At 39.9% G+C, this 20,185-nt stretch overlaps 1 protein-coding gene across 4 annotated transcripts in view; it reads right to left on the reverse strand.

The window, feature by feature from the left end:
• The window catches only part of NOL4 (nucleolar protein 4), a 195,054-nt gene that overhangs the window by 79,574 nt on the left and 95,295 nt on the right, over positions 1 to 20,185 (reverse strand). For all 4 annotated transcript variants that reach the window (XM_010574371.1, XM_010574370.1, XM_010574369.1 and 1 more), the window contains exon 6: positions 1,902 to 2,185. In XM_010574371.1, the coding sequence (XP_010572673.1) occupies positions 1,902 to 2,185 (284 nt within the window). The remainder of the gene's footprint in view (positions 1 to 1,901; positions 2,186 to 20,185) is intronic.

Below are 20,185 nucleotides of genomic sequence, written 5' to 3' on the forward strand. Positions count from 1 at the left end.
TGTAAACATCAATATGAATTTCACTAGGACAAAAAGGGGAGACAAATCTGCATATTGTTGGCAGTATAGAGTGGGTAGGATGACAGTGAGTGATGAAAGACTATATCAATGTGGGGGATGATTCAGGCCTCTTAAAATTTGTAGAATAACAAAGATGAGATGGCTTTGATTGCCATCTCAATTCGTTACAAGCAGATTTTTAACACTTCTTGATACCTTTTTTTTTGCATCTGAGTTGGAACTGATTAAAACCGGAAATGTGACATTAGACTATGTTCTTGTCTTGGCTATAAAGGAGTTCCACATTAAGACTCCTCCCTTTCTTCACCAAGCTTATTTGTGTATTTGCAAGAGTAATGGCAGAAACAGTGTACCTCAGGCGAAAGAGCCTGTGTGTCTATCAATATTTGGGTGGCTGGCTTATAAAATGTTCATTGGAAAAATGTGCCCTGAAGCAAATGAAGATACTGTTCATATTAGCCAATTTGGGATTCACTGTGCAACAAAGTACTGAGTAAATCCACCACTGGAGTGTATACGCACTTTGAGACTAGATCTATTCAGAACATTATCAATAAAATAAAAATTTGTGGAAACAAAAATATCCCATGCAGATAAACAGGTTTTCATAAAGATTTTATGGAGAAGGTTTTGGGATACATGATTTGCTAAACTGGAAGGCCAAGAAAGACAAAGACTAACAATCTCCCATTTGGCCAGCCTTTCTTCTACCCACCAAAACCAGACACTTGAGTTAAAAAAACATTCCAAGTTTTTATTTTTACTCCACAAGCAATGAAGACAGGAGTTAAAACTTTAGCATAAATAAATGTTCTCTAGACATCAGTCATGTACAGCCTCCTTCTGGATATACCTAGAAAAAGTGATTTTCTGTATCACTCCTATTTCAAAGCCCTGCAAAAAATGTGATCATTCAAAGTATATATATATTGTCAGGTTATTTTGTAGTGGGCTACTGAAAGCTAGTAACTAGCATTAATAGTATTTGGATCTAATACTGACATCCTATTATTGCTGCTGTAAAAGTGTTAATCCAGTTGGGAGTTATCAGATAAAAAACAAGAACTTGTCACCAATAAGGTCAATAGGTAAATTCTGTGATACAGGCCATTTCTTCACCCTCCCTACAGTATGCCCTCATGACAAACACCTTCCTAGAAAGCTAGCTACCTAGTCTATAGGACCTGTCTTTATCTACAATATAACTGCCCTTGCTTCTCTGTACCCACATAATGGAAACTACAGAGAAAAGCCCTCAAGGGATTACAGCTTCTTAAAGCAAACTTGTCAGTTTTAATTCAGGTTAGGTGCCTGCATAACACAAACAATCAGGAAGGAACTAAATCGGTTCCTTTCAGATGTTGATAATTCACATGTAGTAATTCGCTTGGGCATACGCACTTAACATTCACATGGATTCATTCTACAGATACGTAATACATGTAATGAGATGGTCATCTATAAATATACATAGATATATGTATCTCAGTATATATACATATATATATGTATTACATTATATACATAGTTTAATATATATATATTTTTCAAATGGATAATGTAGACAGTTCTCAATAAATGGACTGATAAAATTCATGCCTGGTGGAGAAGTGCACTGGTTTTTGTCAGTGTGTCAGCACAATATTATGCCTATATATATGTATTCACCCATGTACATCCACATACACTTAATGTACGTATGCATCATATATGTGTAACAGAGCATACAAATCTATGTATAGCATTTGAGTAATGATGTGACAAACATTAGACACATTGCATTAAGTGCTTAGCTGGGAATAACCCTTGGTTTGGCCTCACAAAGCTTTTCCTTTTCTAAGCTACACACTTCATATCTGGAGCATGTGGAAGCATCTTACCTTGCTTCCATTTTCTCTTGCCTCCCGTTCCATCTTGAGATCAGAAATTAGGAGAGTCTTGTATTTGTTCTTTCCATTACTGCTGTGATCATCTAGTCTGTATTCTGAAGTCAGCTGAGCAGAGAGGGGACTGTCACTCAGGTTCAGAGGCTGCTCATCCTGCTCCAGATTTGTTTTGCCATTACTGTTGGTTTCTGCCATCTCCCTGCAGTGTGTTCCCCCTGAAGCATTGGAACTGTGTCCCACGGTCTCATTGCCATTAAAACTCTCTGCGGCTGAATCATCTATTAAAAAATATATATTTTCAGTCACATGCCACATCATCATCTCTGTCCAGTTCAAACATAATTTATACCTTCACAATGTTTTTCAAAATAGAATGAAAATGGTTTATATTACTAGTACCAGTACATTTCTGCAAAATGTGCATACACACTCCTCCATGTTTTCAAGTAAAAACTTTATGTAAATCAATAAAATATTACTAAATTAAGGGAAATTATCTGGGCTGACACCTTAGTGTCACTGTGTACACAAGAGATAAGTATCACAAAAGATTTTAGGGACAAAGTGACAAAGTCTGCCTTAATCCATCTGTCTGTCCATATGTCTATGGATCTATTTAGATTCTTATACCATTCTCATTACTGCAGTATTGCATATTTCTGAAATCAACAGAGACGCACATCGTAGTGAGAGAATCTAGTCCTCAGGTTTTAACGGTGCAGAGCAGCATATGTCATATCCGTAAGCATCCTCTTGCGCAGATACAATGTAAATACATCTGATGTAATCACTGCTGGCCGTAAAGATTATACTGGAAAAGTTAACTCCGGAAACAAAGATTATCTCTTCATTTTGTTCAGGGGCTCGTTCACTTTGCTTGTTCATTGTGTGTCACAATAGATTTAAAAATGTTGCTCAATAAAGGACTAAATTATCAGCCTGAAAGTTACATCTGAAAACTCTGGATGTGTTGCTGTTACCCCTAAGATTTTACAGCTGAAATGTATGATTAATATGTGTTTTCACATGCTTATGGGTTTGTGTATCCCATGTTTGTCACCACTGGAATTTGCCACCTGTGCTACTGCTCAGCCCTTCTTTACTTCTAAACAATCTTTTGGCCAACAGGCTATCTAGTAAAACAATTCATCCTTCAATGGATTAAATGGCAGCAGAATTTGACCCTCAATTTGCTTACTTCTTTTGCTCTAAAGCACCTCTTTTTTGGTGACTGACTTACTTACACAGTTTTGCTAATGGTGCAAATACCTGCCCAGGGCTCTACAAGCCTATGCTTACTGCAGACAGTGAAGCTGGAAACAAAACTTGGGGGTTAGCAGCCAGGAATGTGTACAGATTGAAACTGGAGATACAGGATGAGATAGACCTTAACATATCAGTACCTTAATACACCATCTGCTTTCAGGCCCTTCTAAACAACTTCCATGGAAAAGAAACAAACACATTTATGGTCACGTGGAATTCAATAAAAACATCAGGACACATTCTTTAAAGGATGTGCTCAGAAATACTCATGTTTGAAACTACATGATTAATCAAATTGTTGACTCCCCATCATTAATACAGTAAAAAACAACTATTTACTGCCCTCAGATCAGAATATAAAAAGTGAAGGAAATATTGTATAAATAGGTAATGATTTAGTTCGGTTAAGTACTTGGAGAGCCATAGACAAGCCATCATACATCAGTGGTTTGCTTGCTGTACTCATCCAACACTTTTATGTCAGAAAGTATACAGGACTGGGCACACATTCTGAACATATTTTCTTTAAATTGCTTTGATTTGTAAACCTGTAACAAAAAAAGTTTCATGAAAATACATAATAAAAAGGATAATTTAAATGCTTTTATTTAAGGAACATTTTTTGGTTTTATAAAATGCTTTATAATTAATGGCTGCAATAAAAAATAAAGGTATGTTTTGGTATGTACCACTTTTACATTACCTCTTATAAATACAAATGTATATACAATAAAAGACATAACGTTCCTACAATAAGACTTTTAAATGTGTACACCAACCAACTTGCAACAGAGCAATGGAAAGGCTGCTTGAGGATTTCGGCTACATAAATGAGTAAGGTGAGCAGGATTTATCCTTAATAAACTTTCTATCATGCCCTGAGACTTACGTCTTACAGGGGATAACATGTTAAAAAGGTTAAAATTCTAAATGCAGTTTCAGAAATAAATATGCAATTTTATTATTCTGAACTAGAAAATGGCATTCTAATATAAAGTCTTTATTTTTTTTAAAGAAAATAGCCATATTTACAACTCATCTTAAAAGCTCTGAGATATCAGAAAGAAATCCAGATTTCTTTATTTAAGACAGAAACACTTTGGTTACTGCTGATTCATATTTAGGACTGTTAACAGATAACTGGCTTCTTGATTATCAGTTTAACAAGTGACAGTTAGTTTCAAATTAATTAAATCAATTACTGAATTGGTCACCAAGTGAGGGATGCTCCTCCCTTTGAAGGGCTCAGAAAATTCCCTCCTGTTGGCAGCAGAGAGAGAAACAAGTGAGTAGCCAGAGGATGCAAAGAGCCACCTAAAAGCTGGGGGCACTGCCTACTCTGCAGCTCACAGGTCTGATCCTTAGGGAACTTCTGCATGCCGGGACCTGAGTGCCCCGGGTCATACAGTGCAGAGGAGCCACTACCAGGACACAGATGGCTAAATGGGAATGATGGAGTGGGACGAGAGCTGTGCATAGAGCTGGATCTAGGAACAACAAAGTCCAAAGCAAGGCTGTTAGTTTTGGCTTGTAATCATAAGCAATAATGCTTTTATTTCTTTGGTGGTTTTTTCTCCTTGTATGATGAATGGTTGACAACTAAAACTTACACATGTGTGAGAATGTTACAATGCAAAAGAAAAAAAGAAAAACCCAGCTTTTTTATATTTGTTCTAAAACATAACCATTGAAAAAATTCCTATGCTGAGTAAATGTGATCAAGCATTATAATACTTTGAAACAATTATACAGTATTTACATGATTTTGGCTTTTCTTAGCAAAAGCTTAGTTTCTTGACGGTAAATCTCTGTTTCTACTCTAAAGTCAAATACCTGCTTTCACAGTCATTTAACCTTGCTTGTTAGAAATGGGAACCATTGTTTGTCAGGATAACGTACAGGAGAATGGCTACAATGCCTGTAAATCACACTTTTGCCAAGTAAATATAAACATGTATCGCCATAAAAGAGATCAAGAAAAAAAATAGTGGTTTAGTGCTAGTAGTTCCTTACAGATGTTACCAAGGTAACTAAATTACAAGGTTTAGTACATTTCTCATCCCTGGGCAGCTAGTCTTTTTTTGCCAAGAATAAGGCTACTCTAAAGCAAGAGTTTCTCATGTATCAGAAACACAGAGCACATCAGGAATAACTGGGTTTTGGGAAAAAGGCAGGAGGGTCTGGCCCAGGAGAGGAAAGGCACATTCACCATCGGATATGGGCAGCCACGGGCCCAACAGCTCCCAGCCCTGCTCAGGGACGCTGGGCCGAGCTACCCCGCTCCTGGGCCCGCAGGGACCGCAAGCACTCATGGCCGCCGCACAGCTGCCGAGGGGCAAGGAGACCTGTCCCTCAGACCACCCTCCCCGGTGGCGACCGCCTCTCCGGGGGGCAGGAGGTGAGATCTCACCTCCTCACTGCTCCCGGCGTGGCTGGCGAGCGGGGGCTGCACCTAAGCTGGGGCCTCGGTAGCAACCAGCAGTTTGCTTGTACAGTTTTCTCACCTTTATTTATCACAACACCTCAGCAACAGTAAACTGCTAATGCTGAAAGCCTGTTCTCTTACCAAATATTTTTTTCCTCCATCCTGCAGAGGCAGAGGTGTAGCGGCTTGGGGAGAGCTCTGTGCAGGCCCAGGGAAGCCGAGGCTTTGCCCAGCTACGGCCACCGGCGAGAGCTTCTCCAGGGCGGCTTGCCAACAGCTCCTCGTTCAGGAGAAGGACACCACTAACGGCAGGCACGGAGGGGGAGAGGCCGGGGGCCCGTCCCTGGGGCAGCGGAGAGGCTGCAGGAGCGCAGCTGGGGAACGTGGTGGCGGCCCTGGAACCCGCTGACATCGCGCGGGTGGCAGCTGGGGGCTGCCTGGGCCCAGCCCGGCCCCTGCCCCTGGCCCCTGGACTTGCCACTCGGGCCCGGCAGCACACGTGGGGCAGCAGCCGTTGACACGCTGCTGGGCTGCCCTCCTGCAGGAGGCCGAGCAATCCTCAGCCGCCCTCCCTGGGCTCGCTTTGGCAGCGCCGCCCGTCGGCAGGCTCCAGGCTCCCTTCCCACAAGCTGGCTGATGAGGGGCAAAATAAAACTGCACTGTGGTCAGCCTACATCTGGGTACTTGGTAGCAACTGCACCACTGATGCAAGGACAGCTGTTTTCAAAACATGCCTCTTGCCTGAACCGCCACCGCAGGGCAGGTGTTGAGGGAAGACCTCCACGGAAGCACACCACAGGCGCTGGGAGGTGAGAAAGGAGGGAGCAGAGGGCTTCCCTGCCCCGTGTTGGGTGTCGGGGCAGTCACGAAAGAGGCTGTGGGATGAGTTCACGTCTTCGTCACCTCCCAGGGCTGCCACTATCCACAGGCATCAGCCATGACAGTGAATGATGGCCTCATCAAATGCTGCTGCTTATTCGGGACAGGACACGTCTTTAGGAACTGTGCAGTTTTCAAACCCTTACCCCAGCACACTGGAAGACTGGAAGCACATCTACAACCTGTTTTGTTGTGTAAGCCTGAAAACAGCGAGTCTGACTGCAAAACATGTATGTGTTTCACTTCTCAAAAACAGCCAGCGGGTGCCTCGCCTATGCAGAGATCCTTCTCCAGGGATTAAAGAGCGTCACCCCTCAGAGAAAGACTCCAAGAGCAGAGGGAAGGTACCTTTGGAACGGGCAGCAACCTTCTTGCTAAAGCAAGGAGTACTGTCCAAACTTAGGCATGGACTTCTCACTCATGGACTGATATTTCTTCAACCTCCTGATGCCAAGACCTCCTTCTCCTGCCCTTGCAGAGAGCTCCACGCTGATCCTCTGCTCTGACCAACACCCTTTGGGCACCTTCAGTCCAAGTACTCTCCATGTTAGGGCTAATTCTCAAAACAAGAACTGCAGTAATTTTCTTACTTCCAATTAGTTTCTTATTATTCATCACATTGCATTAGAGCTTCCAGCTCATCCTTCCAGATCACCTTGAGGCCAACTAGACACAAAGTGACACCAGCTCCATTTCTGCACACTTGAGAAGTCCAGGCTCCTGCCTGAGAACTTTCCAGGCTCATTGCAGTCACCACTGTGTTATCTTCTCCCCCGGCTTTTGAAGGAAACTTGGAAATGGTGGAAGAAAAGACAATGCAAAGTCCAAGAAAACAGATGCTCTGAATATGAGTATTGATTCTCAGAACTGTTGCATCCTTCACTTCAATTATCTGCCACAGACATTCGCTTTATCATTGCTTGAACTTCTGCCAAAACTCAGTTTCTCTGTATTTAATGCCTTGGATTCTGCAAGGTGATTTCCATGACAGTTGACAGTTTAAGGGCACTCAGATTTAGAGCAGGAAACCAGGTCTTAATTTATAAGATTACATTCTCCTACCAAACTGTCTAGATTTATGAATGGGCAAACAACATATATTGCTAGAATTAGAGATTCTTCTGTTACAGGTTAAAATACAGTTCTTCCACCCAGAGAGAACTGTCTTCAGACCAGGTATGTCAAATGCTCAACACCATTCTCAGTAAGAGTGCTTTCTTAAAGCAAAGCAAGTTGAAGTGTGCACAAAGTCTGGCTGGAATAACTTGTCCCTCAAACACCAGTTTTCTGACAGCAGAAATCTGAACTCTGATATAAGTGTCACTGAAGTACTGTGAATCTCAAACCAAGGTGTATATATATAAACTCCCATTTGTCTCCTTGAGAGAAAAATCTCCAGATGTTTTAAAGGATCTCTTGCATTACTCTTAGTGATCAATTTCGTACTATTAATCACCCAGACTTTTCATATTCCTTGCAGGTAAGGCAGGAAGGAGTCAACAAGCCATTCTACATAAAGACAGATCTCTGAATATATCCTCTCCCTCTCTCAAATTAATTCTCAGGCTAGAATTCAATTAATATTTAGAATATACTTAAATAGTTTATACAGCTGAGATTTCAGCTACCTGAAACTTACTGCATATTTTACTAGTCAGTAATACATAGTGTTGGCCTTCAGCTCTAACAGCAGTAGTGTGGCACAGTCCTACAACCATGCAACCACATGGAAGCTCAGATCTGCTGAAAGGACAGATGTGGTGATGGGTCAGGGAGCTAAGGAACCCTCTCATTAACACTAAGAATGAGGCAAGAGCCCCATGATACCAAAGCAGCTCTAACACAGCTCCCTTTTTTGCCATGAAGCAAGGCAGACAGCCTACTTAGGAACTAGACAAAAAACGAGGGAAAGGCAATTAACCTTAGAGCACCTTTGGCTCTTCTGAGACATTCTGACTACATGAGGGTGTACCACAAGCCAAAACCATTCCTGGTGATAATGAGTCTGATTAATCACACCAAATGAACAAGGCAATTGTTGGAGCCACTTTTTTCATTCTGCTCTAAGAAGTGGAGATGGGAGAGGAACACATCTGCAGCCCAAACAGACACCGATGCCTGCAGATTCCAAAGTAGCATGCACACAGGTTAAATGGATATTTTCGGTGGGTTGTCTGCCTACAGAACATCTCTGAGAGCAGCAGTTACTGTAAGGTGAGTAACTGTTCTTTCTAAAAGGAGGAGATTGGATGTGAATGAGCTGAGTGGGATGAGTGAGACTGAAGCTGCTGGCTGTGCAAGCGCAGGCTGTCACAAAACCCACTCTTAAAGATTGTCTACCAAAGTCCTGTATGATGAAGGTTGCTTTAACCTCTTTGGGCTCGATACCACCAGCCCAGGTCTTGCTAAACACCACCTTACACCCTTAGCAATCTGATTCATTTGAACAGGATCACTTGCAAGAGACAGTACTGCAGACCAAAGAGTGACAGACTCCAGACAGTTTTGAGTTACTGTGCTGTTCTCTTTAACCTTTGGCTTCAATATTGCACATGTTTTATTTTTCCTATGTTAAAATACCACTTTAATGAAAATAACGTGCTACATAAGCAAATATTTAAAACTGTTAGTTACATTCCTTCTGTAATTCCACAAACCCAAGGCATGCTCGCAAATCCTCCTAACAGGAGCTATTGAAAAAAATGCTCTACTGGTGGCAACTGACAGCAGGCAGTTTTGGGAGAGGAACACCATAAATCAGATGAAAGGTGGTATAGAGTGCTGACTCACAGAAACTTCTGTAGTATGAAATAATTATAGAGATTTTTCTACATGAACTGATAAAAAGGTGAGGTCACATTTCACTCCCACCATTTTTCACAAGGACCGTTTAATACCAGTTTGGCAGTTATGTATTTGGTTATGCTTCATTTACATCACAAGTCATGCTTCAAGCACAAGTTCAATACATAACAAAAGCTAGTCAAAATCAACTATATCTATTCATCTTCTCCATTCCCTTTCATATTATGACAAAGAACAGGGGTTGAATTAATGGAGGTACAAAGATAATTTCAGACCCTCTATTATTCCCTGTTTCATAAAGCATAAGAATGGCCATAGTTGGTCAGACAAAAATCCATTTAGTCCAATATCCTATCTCCAGTGGTGGCTATTAGGAGATGTTTAGAGAAGAGAATAAGGCAAGCATATACAATTCTTCCTCCTTGGGGGATTGCTAAGCCCTTAATAATTTTCAACTCATGGTCTTTCTGAGCTGGATGTGGTTTCTAGTAACATACTGATGCTCAACAGATTTCTTTTCCATGCAAATATCTAGTCTCTCTTTGAACCTGTGTAAACCTCAAGCACCCTTCTCTGCTCCTCCAAAAGGTTACTGGCACTATTTTTGTCCCTTCATTCGCAGTGAGACTGTATTTGCTCCATTACAAGAATATGTTTTAATTGTCCTCTTCAGCTAACCTCACTAACTTTAACAATTTTTTTTTCTCCTTTTGATATGTGTAGCTTTCCTGATGTGGTTGGCTTCTGTGAATTCAGCTATGGAACTCACTGCATTGAAATTTGAACCTGGAATGTCCATCAGTTTCAGTGCAATGCCAGTCAATGAATCCCTCACTGCTATTTTCAGTGGTGGAGGAATAGGTCTGGAGCTACTCTATATGATTACTCACTGCATGCATTTATGGAATTAAAAAGGAACAAAGCAAACTACAAAACTAATCCTTAGCATTGTCAACAAGAGTACTGTAAATTTCATATACACAGGCACATACACAGTGGAATCAGCATTAGCCAGGCTGTAAATCTTATTTCATTATTAAACAACCCCTCCAGTAATTCATGATTTTTCCATGGATAAACGCCTCTTCTTGTTGGAGCCACAAAACAGGCAGATATTTTATTCAATTATAACATTAAATAACAGAACAGTGAACAACTGCCACTCCATGACATCAGCAGCTACCAGAAAAATAATACTGCCCTGTCAGTCAGTGTTATAGAAGGGCTCATTTATAAAGCTTCATGAGTGATTGCATGCTTACTTTGCCTGCAGAGCTACTGTCCCTGTATACACACAACAAGGAGATGAAGCAGAATGGCTATTAGGAGGGTACTGCACATGTAAATAACCAATTGAATAGCTCACTGGGTGCACAGTAGTCTTATTATCCCTATGCATCTAGTTTGTACTTGTGCTTTGGCATTTCCACTTCAAAAGACATAGCCCTCACTGCCTCTGGGGAGAAAAATCTCTGATTTTCCCTTTACTCTGGAGAAACCTCTAGGGTGCTTTTTGTGGCAAAGGCTCTATCAAGCAGCTCTTAATACAGAAAACCTGCAATTCTTCTAAAAGTTTTTATTCTGTCTTTAGGATCATATTTGACAGGCAAAACGTCATCTGACATCGAGAATGTGGCTTAGAGCTCCATCTCTGGACAAGCACTGCAGGAACAAGTTCTCAGCCAAATAACATATGAGTGATGCCAGAGGTATTGCCTTACGCTCATCTCAAACAGGACTCCAGACTTCAGAGAAGTTTATTGATATGAAGCTAGGAACTGAGGAAGGCTGGGAGACAGGCAGGCAAGCAGGGCTCAAGACAGACTAACTCTGACTTTTGAGGTTCACTAAAATTCCAACCATGTACAGAACATATCAGCAACAAAGATGTTTGAGACTGCAACATGTTAAGAAAAGAAGGATAAATATGAAGCCTTTTCCTTAAAGTAAGAGGTAACCTAGGAGATCTTACCCTCTCCTCTTTCTTGCCCAGCATGGAAGAGGCTTATGCTGCTCTAGCTAGAAGCTGCTGTGGGCAGCAGCAGCTGCCGCCATTCCTGGCAGCAAGAAGAATCTGGTGCTGTGCCAGCAATAGACAAAAGACTAACATGCAGGTGCATGTTTGGTGCCTAAACGTCAACCCAAACGGGGCTGAAAGGAATTATGTTAACTTATCTGCCACTCGGACCTACTGCATGTGTGTGATGCCATATTTTACTTCATCAGGATCTGACAGAAGATAAAAGCAAAGAGGAAAGATCAAGTTGGACTCAGTAGAGGAAATTCTCTGCAGACCAGATGCCCCAAATACTGGCATTTTTTAATAAAGCCCTTTAAAGTCTAAAATTTAGCCTACCAGCTTTAGTGTGTCAAGCAGGCTCACACAGTGACATCACTGTATACTTCCTTCTGGAAGGGTGAAGCCCTGAGCACAAGCAAGAAAAATGATCACTTGACAGCTCTGCAGCCCCTCAGCAAACTGCTGCCTGCCCTTCCATGAAGGTAGCAAGACTATAGAAAGGCTCGTTATACCCCCTCCATCAGTAAAACTGGGAGAGAAAAGGGTGAGAAGCCTTAACAGCAAACAGAAATGGCTGCTTTGAGCTTTGTACATCCTTAGCAACATTTAACCTAAACTCTGACTTGGGCCCCAAACTTTACAGTACAAATTGGTGGATTTGCCCGTCTGCTAGATTCCTAGAAGAAAACTGAACAAAAGTTTCCTCTTGAAATACAAAAAAAATCATATGTCTGTTAATATTTTGCCTATCACTAGAAGACTACAATGAAGTAGAAAGAAGAAAAAATCTTACCTATCCAACAAAAAAAGGAAGAGAATTAGGAAAAGATATCTATACATGCCCAAATGTAGGAAAACCAAGAGTTCTGCTGAAGTTCAACAGATACTATTATTATATTTTAAGTTTTATTTTAGAACCATTCTGAAGAAGACTTGCAAGCATTCTTTATATTTGTAATGGATACACAGTCTCAGTAGGTATAAATTTGCTATTTAGGTGCATAAAACAAAGAGTAACTAAGTTGAAAATGACCTGTCAGCCCAATATTTTGGGTACCTCTATAATAATGAAAATAACTGAGCTGACAGCATAACTCTCAGTAACAGTATTTCTACAAGAAGTTCAGACTCATTAGACCCTTCATCATCAGGTTTGTAGCTTTGTAGCTCAGGATTTCAAAATGACAATCTAAATTTTTTAATTTTTTAATACAGAAAAGTGTCGTGGTTTAACCCCAGCCAGCAACTAAGCACCACGCAGCCGCTCACTCACTCCCCCCCATCCAGTGGGATGGGGGAGAAAATCAGGAAAAGAAGTAAAACTCCTGGGTTGAGATAAGAACGATTTAATAGAACAGAAAAGAAGAGACTAATAATGATAATGATAACACTAATAAAATGACAACAATAGTAATAAAAGGATTGAAATGTACAAATGATGTGCAGGGCAATTGCTCACCACCCGCCAACCGACACCCAGCCAGTCCCCGAGTGGCGAATCCCTGCCTCCCACTTCCCAGTTCCTAAACTAGATGGGATGTCACATGGTATGGAATACACTGTTGGCCAGTTTGGGTCAGGTGCCCTGGCTGGGCATGAGAAGCTGAAAAATCCTTGACTGTAGTCTAAACACTACTGAGCAGCAACTGAAAACATCAGTGTTATCAACATTCTTCACATACTGAACTCAAAACATAGCACTGTACCAGCTACTAGGAAGACAGTTAACTACATCCCAGCTGAAACCAGGACAAAAGTATAGTTTAAAAACTTGTATCAAGTAAATTAAAGCCATTTTATTGTTATTTACATACTAATACTATTGTTATTTGCATGCTAAAAGCTAGGACATGAAAAATGCTTCATAACTAGAAGTGAAAACATTTCCTACCATTTTCATAATTTTTTTTTCTAGTTTTCATTTGAAAATGTTGGTAAAATGAATTTGTTTTTGCAAAAGATTTGGTTTTCACTCTAGAACAATTCTGTCACATCCTTTCCAATCAGTTCTCTCCACTCATATTAACCTACAGGCTTTCAGGAAAATTTCCTAACTCAGCAGAGAGTAATATAAGCGCCTCTAATATTCACACACTGAAATTCAGTTTAAAAATAGGTAATAAATATGTAATTGGGAAGAACTGGAAGAAAAGTACGTTGAACATGAATTAGGAACTTATGGCGTTTGTACTTCATCACAGTTCTAGCATTGTCAACAGTGAACTAAAACTTCCTTGATACATTAGGAAAATGGCTGTTAGTGAATCTGAGAAATTAGAACACTAAATACACAAGTTTCGGACTCTATTAGGGTTGCTGTTTCCCTATTTAGTGACTGTGATGTAATTAATGTTTTTGCTGAGACACAGTCTCAGTGGATCAAGCATAGGATTCTGTTACAGATAAACTGTAAGTTTAGAAATTCGATGAAGAATTCCAGAGCTTGGAAAGCTGCCATTACAAACTTGAGCAAATAAGCATGTTCAAGGGATATAAATTACATGTCCCTTTTTAATTCAGTTTGCTTTTTATTCTGTCATGTTAAAATGCTTATGGATGTCCATGGCAGCACGTACATTGCTGTTTCCTGATTTGAGCATGCCTTGAGTAACTACAGTGAGTGGTCTCCTCACTGCTTGAGTGAAAACAGTGTTCTGGTCACACAGAGCAACACTTGATAACAAACTTGATGGCCTTTCTCCATCTGGCAAGCAATCATTTTTTAATGTTACATCCATTATACTTTCCTAATTTTATTTTTTGCTGTTATCAAGTAAAAGTTAAAAATATTCAGCATCTACAAAGGCTAAGCACAAGCCCAAACACCAGCAAAAGAATGCAAAAGGTGACAACAGGCACCAATGCTAGAGAAGCTTCACCTGAACACAAAAATATTACCACTGAGGTGAAGGACATAAGCATATTGGAAGTCTCCCTAGCATGTTGATTACAATTATAAGCATCAAACAAAAGGAAGAAAAATAAACAGTGCTGATGACTGGCCTCCCTTGATTTGAAAAAATCTCATGTGTGAAGTAAATGCCAAAACTGCTATGAGGGATGTACAGGCATTACCATATGCAAGGCATCAGAATCAGCTTGGATGTTTACGACAGCTAATATTTTTTCGTACTAAAAAATTGCATGGCCCAAGACAGCACAATCCCGAATCACATAATACAGCTTTGGTTGAAAAGTGGTAGATTTGCAAACTATCCACAAACATCCATGATTTGAAGTCTTTCCCACCAATTGGGTGATATCAGGCAGAAGATAGCAGACTTCCAATGAGATGTTAATACTACGGGAAGATCTCTTCTGTCTTCATTAAAGTCACCACTTTTAAATCCCAACTGCCTCATAACACTAGAGATAGACATGTCGACTTCCAATCTGACGGGCAAAATTAAAACATGCTCTTTCCTTTTCAGAAATTATTTTTGGCAAAAATAAAACATGCTCCTTCATTTTCAGAAATTATTTTCAGCACAGACATCAAAGTCAATAAATCTTTTTACAATTCCCAAAATACAGCTGAGCATTTGGTCACATATCTTCTAAAAATGGACTAGAATAAGAGGTATCTGAAGACAAAAAAGAATGATTTTGCTAGATGGTTTGTCAGCACAATATCTCTGGCAAACCAAGTAACTATGATTCAATGCCCAGAAACTTCACAAAGCCCAAAGGATCTGATAGACAGTTCTGGCATATCTGCTGCTATTCCTCACCAGAGCTGTGGACTTGAAATTTTCACTGCCAAGCCACCTGACTAAGCAATGCATCTCTTCTTCCGAACTTTCCCTCCCACTGCAGTGCAGTGGACTGTGCTTGCATGGGGAACAGAGCAAGTATGAGAGAGTGCATTAAACAAAAGTGTAAATGAAAGATGGGAAAACTTGAAAACTATTGGTGCTTGAAAACTTTTGCATGAAGACTATCATTTTACAGTTCCTTTCTGAGAAGCTAATGCCAACAGAAACACTACGGGTTCTTGGACACAATACTATTTTAGTAACTTCCAAAAAATTTTCTTCTCTTTAAGGCAGTCAATTTCCCCTTGCTGAAACATCACTGAGAGCTAGTCTCAAAACCAGATTACTCAATGTAGTGGTTTAACCCCAGCCAGCAACTAAGCACCACGCAGCTGCTTGCTCACTTACCCCCCACCCAGTGGGAAGGGGGAGAGAATTGAAAAAAAAAAAAAAGGTGAAACTGGTGGGTTGAGATAAGAACAGTTGAATAGAACAGAAAGGAATAAAATAATAATGATAACAATAACAATAATAACATTACAATGATAATAAAAGGATTGGAATGTACAAACCAAGTGATGCACAACGCAAATGCTCACCACTCGCCAACTGATGCCTAGTTAGTTCCCAAGCAGCAATCCCTGCCCAGGCCAACTCCCCCCAGTTTATATACTGGGCATGATGTCACATGGTATGGAATGCCCCTTTGGCCACTTTGGGTCAGCTGTCCTGGCTGTGCCCCCTCCCAAATTCTTGTGCCCCTCCAGCCTTCTTGCTGGCTGGGCATGAGAAACTGAAAAATCCTTTACTTAGTCTAAACACTATTTAGCAACAACTGAAAACATCAGTGTGTTATCAACATTCTTCTCATACTGAATCCAAAACATAACCCTATACCAGCTACTAGAAAGAATATTAACTCTATCCCAGCCAACCAGGACATTCAACAAGGCCAGAATGTAGACCAAACAGAATACCAACCTTCAGAGAGAATCCACAAACTGCTTTGCAATTCTTTGCAGACTGAAGAGATTTCTTAAGAAATAAAATAACTGGTCCCTGTTTGTAATTCACTTAAAGGCTTCTGGTAGCCCAGCAGGATTCAGCAACAGGACAGTCCCCACACACAGTATTTGCAGCACATGCTTTTCCTGTGCTTGACAGAATTGATGAGGTACCATTACCAATGAAATTTAAGAATCTTTTAATCACAGTGAATCAGTCCTATTCTCACTAAAATTCCAACAACTGTTTATGTACAGATTGTTGTTAAAGGTCAGAGAGCTACAATGGGAAAGAATAAAACCATATCAAAGAGTCCAGCTGTAATACCTACTTGGCCTCTGTATAATATGGGATTGGCTAAGAATGCTGGGCCGCGTGAAATTATAAGAAATGACCATTTGCTGAGCTTGCCCAATGGATCCGTGTGTGTAAACCAGCAGGCTGCTCCTGGTAAACACAGCATCCTGCCCACAGATGACGTCCTCTGTTACAAAGCTAACTAGGGGAGGAAGGGACAGCCTAGGGCAAGAGACTTACAGAAATGCTTGGTGTTATTTTAAATAACAAAATAAAGGACAATGATATTGCAAAACCTGCTATATAATTTGTTTTCCCTTTAAAATCTGTAAACAAGATTATTTGGCCCATGATACGCTTTGTATTTTGAAGGGATCATCACTGTATAGCTACTTTAATCTGTTGAAATGCATGTTAGAAACAGCTGTATGACAAACAGCCGTATGGCAAACCTGTTCCCAAGCTTTCAGATAAGTTAGAAAATATAGTGTTTGCAAAAAACAATGCAGAGAACAAGCAACACTTGCTGATAGTCTTTCTCCTGCTTAAATAACCTGTAAATGTCCATCAAAACAACAGAAGCCTGGGAAGTTCTTTCAAATCCCCAGTTTGCTTTGCAATTCTTATCATCACCTACATAAACTGATCACCTTCCTTCCTAAATAACAATTATGTACCAATTCTGAAGGAACTGTGTTTTCCAGAAGCTTAGTTTAAAATTTTTAGAAGCGGAACATGGATCTGAAGCTGGGTTTGAGAATACAATAAGAGTATTACTTCTGGGTGAAAAGTTGCTATCATTGGAACAAGCAAAGAAGTTATGCATGTTGCAGAGTGAAACACGTGGTAATAATCTTGATCATTAATAGAATGTTATTTACAATAACTGTTACAATCTTGGTGGGCTGTTATCTTTTATATTCAGTGCAAAAGCAAACAATAATACCAATACTCAACAGCATGAAATGCCTAGTGTGCCCTCTTTCACAAAAGAGGAGCAGATTTTTCCTTTTCTGCAATTGCAAATAACTGCCATCAGAAGAAATAATACAAACCAATGCAACAACAACAACAACAACAACAACAAAAAAAAACTAAGTGAAAGCTGGCAATGGTAAATGCACTCCGAGAAAATCTACTAACTGCACTTCGAACACAAATTTGTGTGGGAAATCTTTTCGTGGATGGCACCTAGAGATGCTCCAGGTATGACAGCTTCAGAGACTTTTCCTTATTCTGCACATAGGAATCAACAGAAAACTTCAGAGCTAGATATTTAATTGGTCCAAAAATTACAAAACAATCTGGGGAAAGCATAATTTTATTACCCCTGATTAAATGAGTGTGACAGGCTCCAACATACAGAAAAATATTGATACAAAATGACCGATCATACTATATATGTCCATTCAGGTACTTAAAAAAGTTTCAGCTGTCTAAGCACCTTTGATTCTCCAACACATGAACAAAAAACATTTTGGAGGACTCAAAGGGCAGCTTTTCTAAAAAAAAAAACCCTTTCTTTATTACCCTGTGTCAACTATAGCAGCTTCAATAGAGAAACATTTAGAAGGTGGTCTAAAGATATCACCTTCCTCTTCAGAAAAGTTTCTAATATTTCAAAGATATTCATGGCATCCCCCTTTATGCAAACAGAAAAACAGAGTTTTTCAAGTTCCTGATCCTGTCTCCCCAATATTAGCTGAAGTCCCAGAACAGTGGGATACAGAGTCAGTGCCTCTCTCCTGTACAGTTCCTGTTGTATACACATTATCAACAGAGCAAAGAAGAGAAAAACACATATAGATGGAGATGGAACAGTTATCAGTGATGCAGAAAATACCTAAATTCAAGTTGCTGTATTACTTGATTGAGATCAGAGGTTTGAACCTGCATCTCTCAACCCCAGGAAAAATGTACTATGAGACTTTTGGACTTTTGATTCAAAATCTTTCAGGCTGAACTTGAGAAGCCTTTGAAGATTAAAATTTTGTCAGAACTGCTTTAATTTCAACATTATCTTCTTCTGTTGAAGAACACCTGAGACAACTCTAATTTGAAATATCTCCAACAAATGGCAAAAACCACTTGACAAGTGTGGTGAGAATCACTGGTGTGGAGTCCCTTTTACGTAGTATCATTAACCAATTCTCAGGCAGTCTGTTTTCCCAAAATGTATTTCTTTTTAACTTCAGCACTGAAATCTGCAGTTTCTGGAGTTTCCTACACTATGAGTCCCTGCCAAACTCAACACCACAGCTGCTGCTACAGGAAATTAAGATAAAATACAGGGAGTAGAGGCTGAGCTTTTGTATTGGAAGTGGACTTATGCTGACAGCGCATCTGCAGACAGTAAAAGGACTGATACTGTTAATGTAATTTCTACATCACGTGGTAACCACAGTATGAGCCATCAAAACGAATCTTCAGTAGTTTATGTAGTAGCAAAGAGCAGAATGGAAGGACATTAGTGGATATCATGGCACTCTTGCCCTTGGACTTGAATATCCAAAACATAGTTTTGATCAGATCCCATTAGGTTTGCTGCTGGCTGAAAGCATTCACACATTAGAGATGCAATCAGGATCACTGCTGTTGTTGCCATCAACCCACACATGCAGTAGTTGTCTTCTCCTCAGCATGTTTCAGAAAACAATTTCAACCATAATGACTAGAGAAATGACAAACACAAAATGACTGATTATCCACCTAAAGACAGACCATTAAAGGGGTCCACACCAGGATACAATAACTAATCTATTGACAAGAATAAATTTGCAATGAGAAATTAAAATGCACTACATATGAAAAGATTGATCACTCAAATCTTGAGCTCACTTTCATTCTCCTATACCCTGCAAAACTCCAGGTGGACTCTTCCAGGAACAGAATGACAGAAACCCTAGATTCCCATTATATAACTTTCTACTACAATTGCAATTTCGATATTACTGATATGAACATTTGATGTTTTGATATTTGGAATCTGAAATAAACCTCAGCATTGCCCTAGAGGATGCATGTATGCCCCTCATGTTCCTTGTAGCCACCTGCTGACATGGCCTTACAAATGACCTTTGGAGAAGACTAAAAAATTCAGTTTGCTATGGCTAGAAGCATACAAAACTAGAATAATGGAGCTGCAACAAGAACAATTCCACTCCTTTTAGCATTACGGCTGTCAGCCAGACAGCACATAGTACCTCAACTACCACTAGAAACAGAGAAATTGCCCAGGAAATCTTGATTTCTCTCCCTTTGCATTTGGCCCTGCTGAAAGTTAACATTGCTGTTTTGCTTAGGTCTTCAGCTAATATAAGGAACTTCTTATGCAAAAAACCACAAAGCCAGCATCACAGCACTGAGAAAGCACTGTTTAATTAACTGCTACAAAGCTGGCCAGAACACCATACACAGGGCTGAAATCTACCTTTGGATGCATATGATCTTAATCACACTAGAGTCAACAGGAGCCAGTGTATGCAGCCTGGGAAATAATTTAGTCCATTAAATTCATGCAATTTACATACAATTAGTGGCTTCAGACTTTTACTTTTGAGGAGAAAAGGAAGATAAAGGAGGTTTAAAATAAAATATTCCCATGTGGCTGGCTATTACTGTTTCAAATTAGGGCAAACTGTTAACTCAAAAGGTATTTTTTAAATCCTTGCAGATTTGTTTAAACAAAAGAAAAATACAAATATTAATCAAAATAGTTGAGCTTATGTTTAAAGGCAAACAAAATCTTAACAGATTTAAACTTCCTGTTTTAACTGAAGATATACTTCTTTCACTGAGGGCCACTTCTGCCACCTTCACATTGGCC

This window comes from Haliaeetus leucocephalus, unplaced genomic scaffold (genome assembly GCF_000737465.1).
Source record: "Haliaeetus leucocephalus isolate CR32 unplaced genomic scaffold, Haliaeetus_leucocephalus-4.0 Scaffold428, whole genome shotgun sequence".
Classification (NCBI taxonomy): Eukaryota; Metazoa; Chordata; class Aves; order Accipitriformes; family Accipitridae; genus Haliaeetus; species Haliaeetus leucocephalus.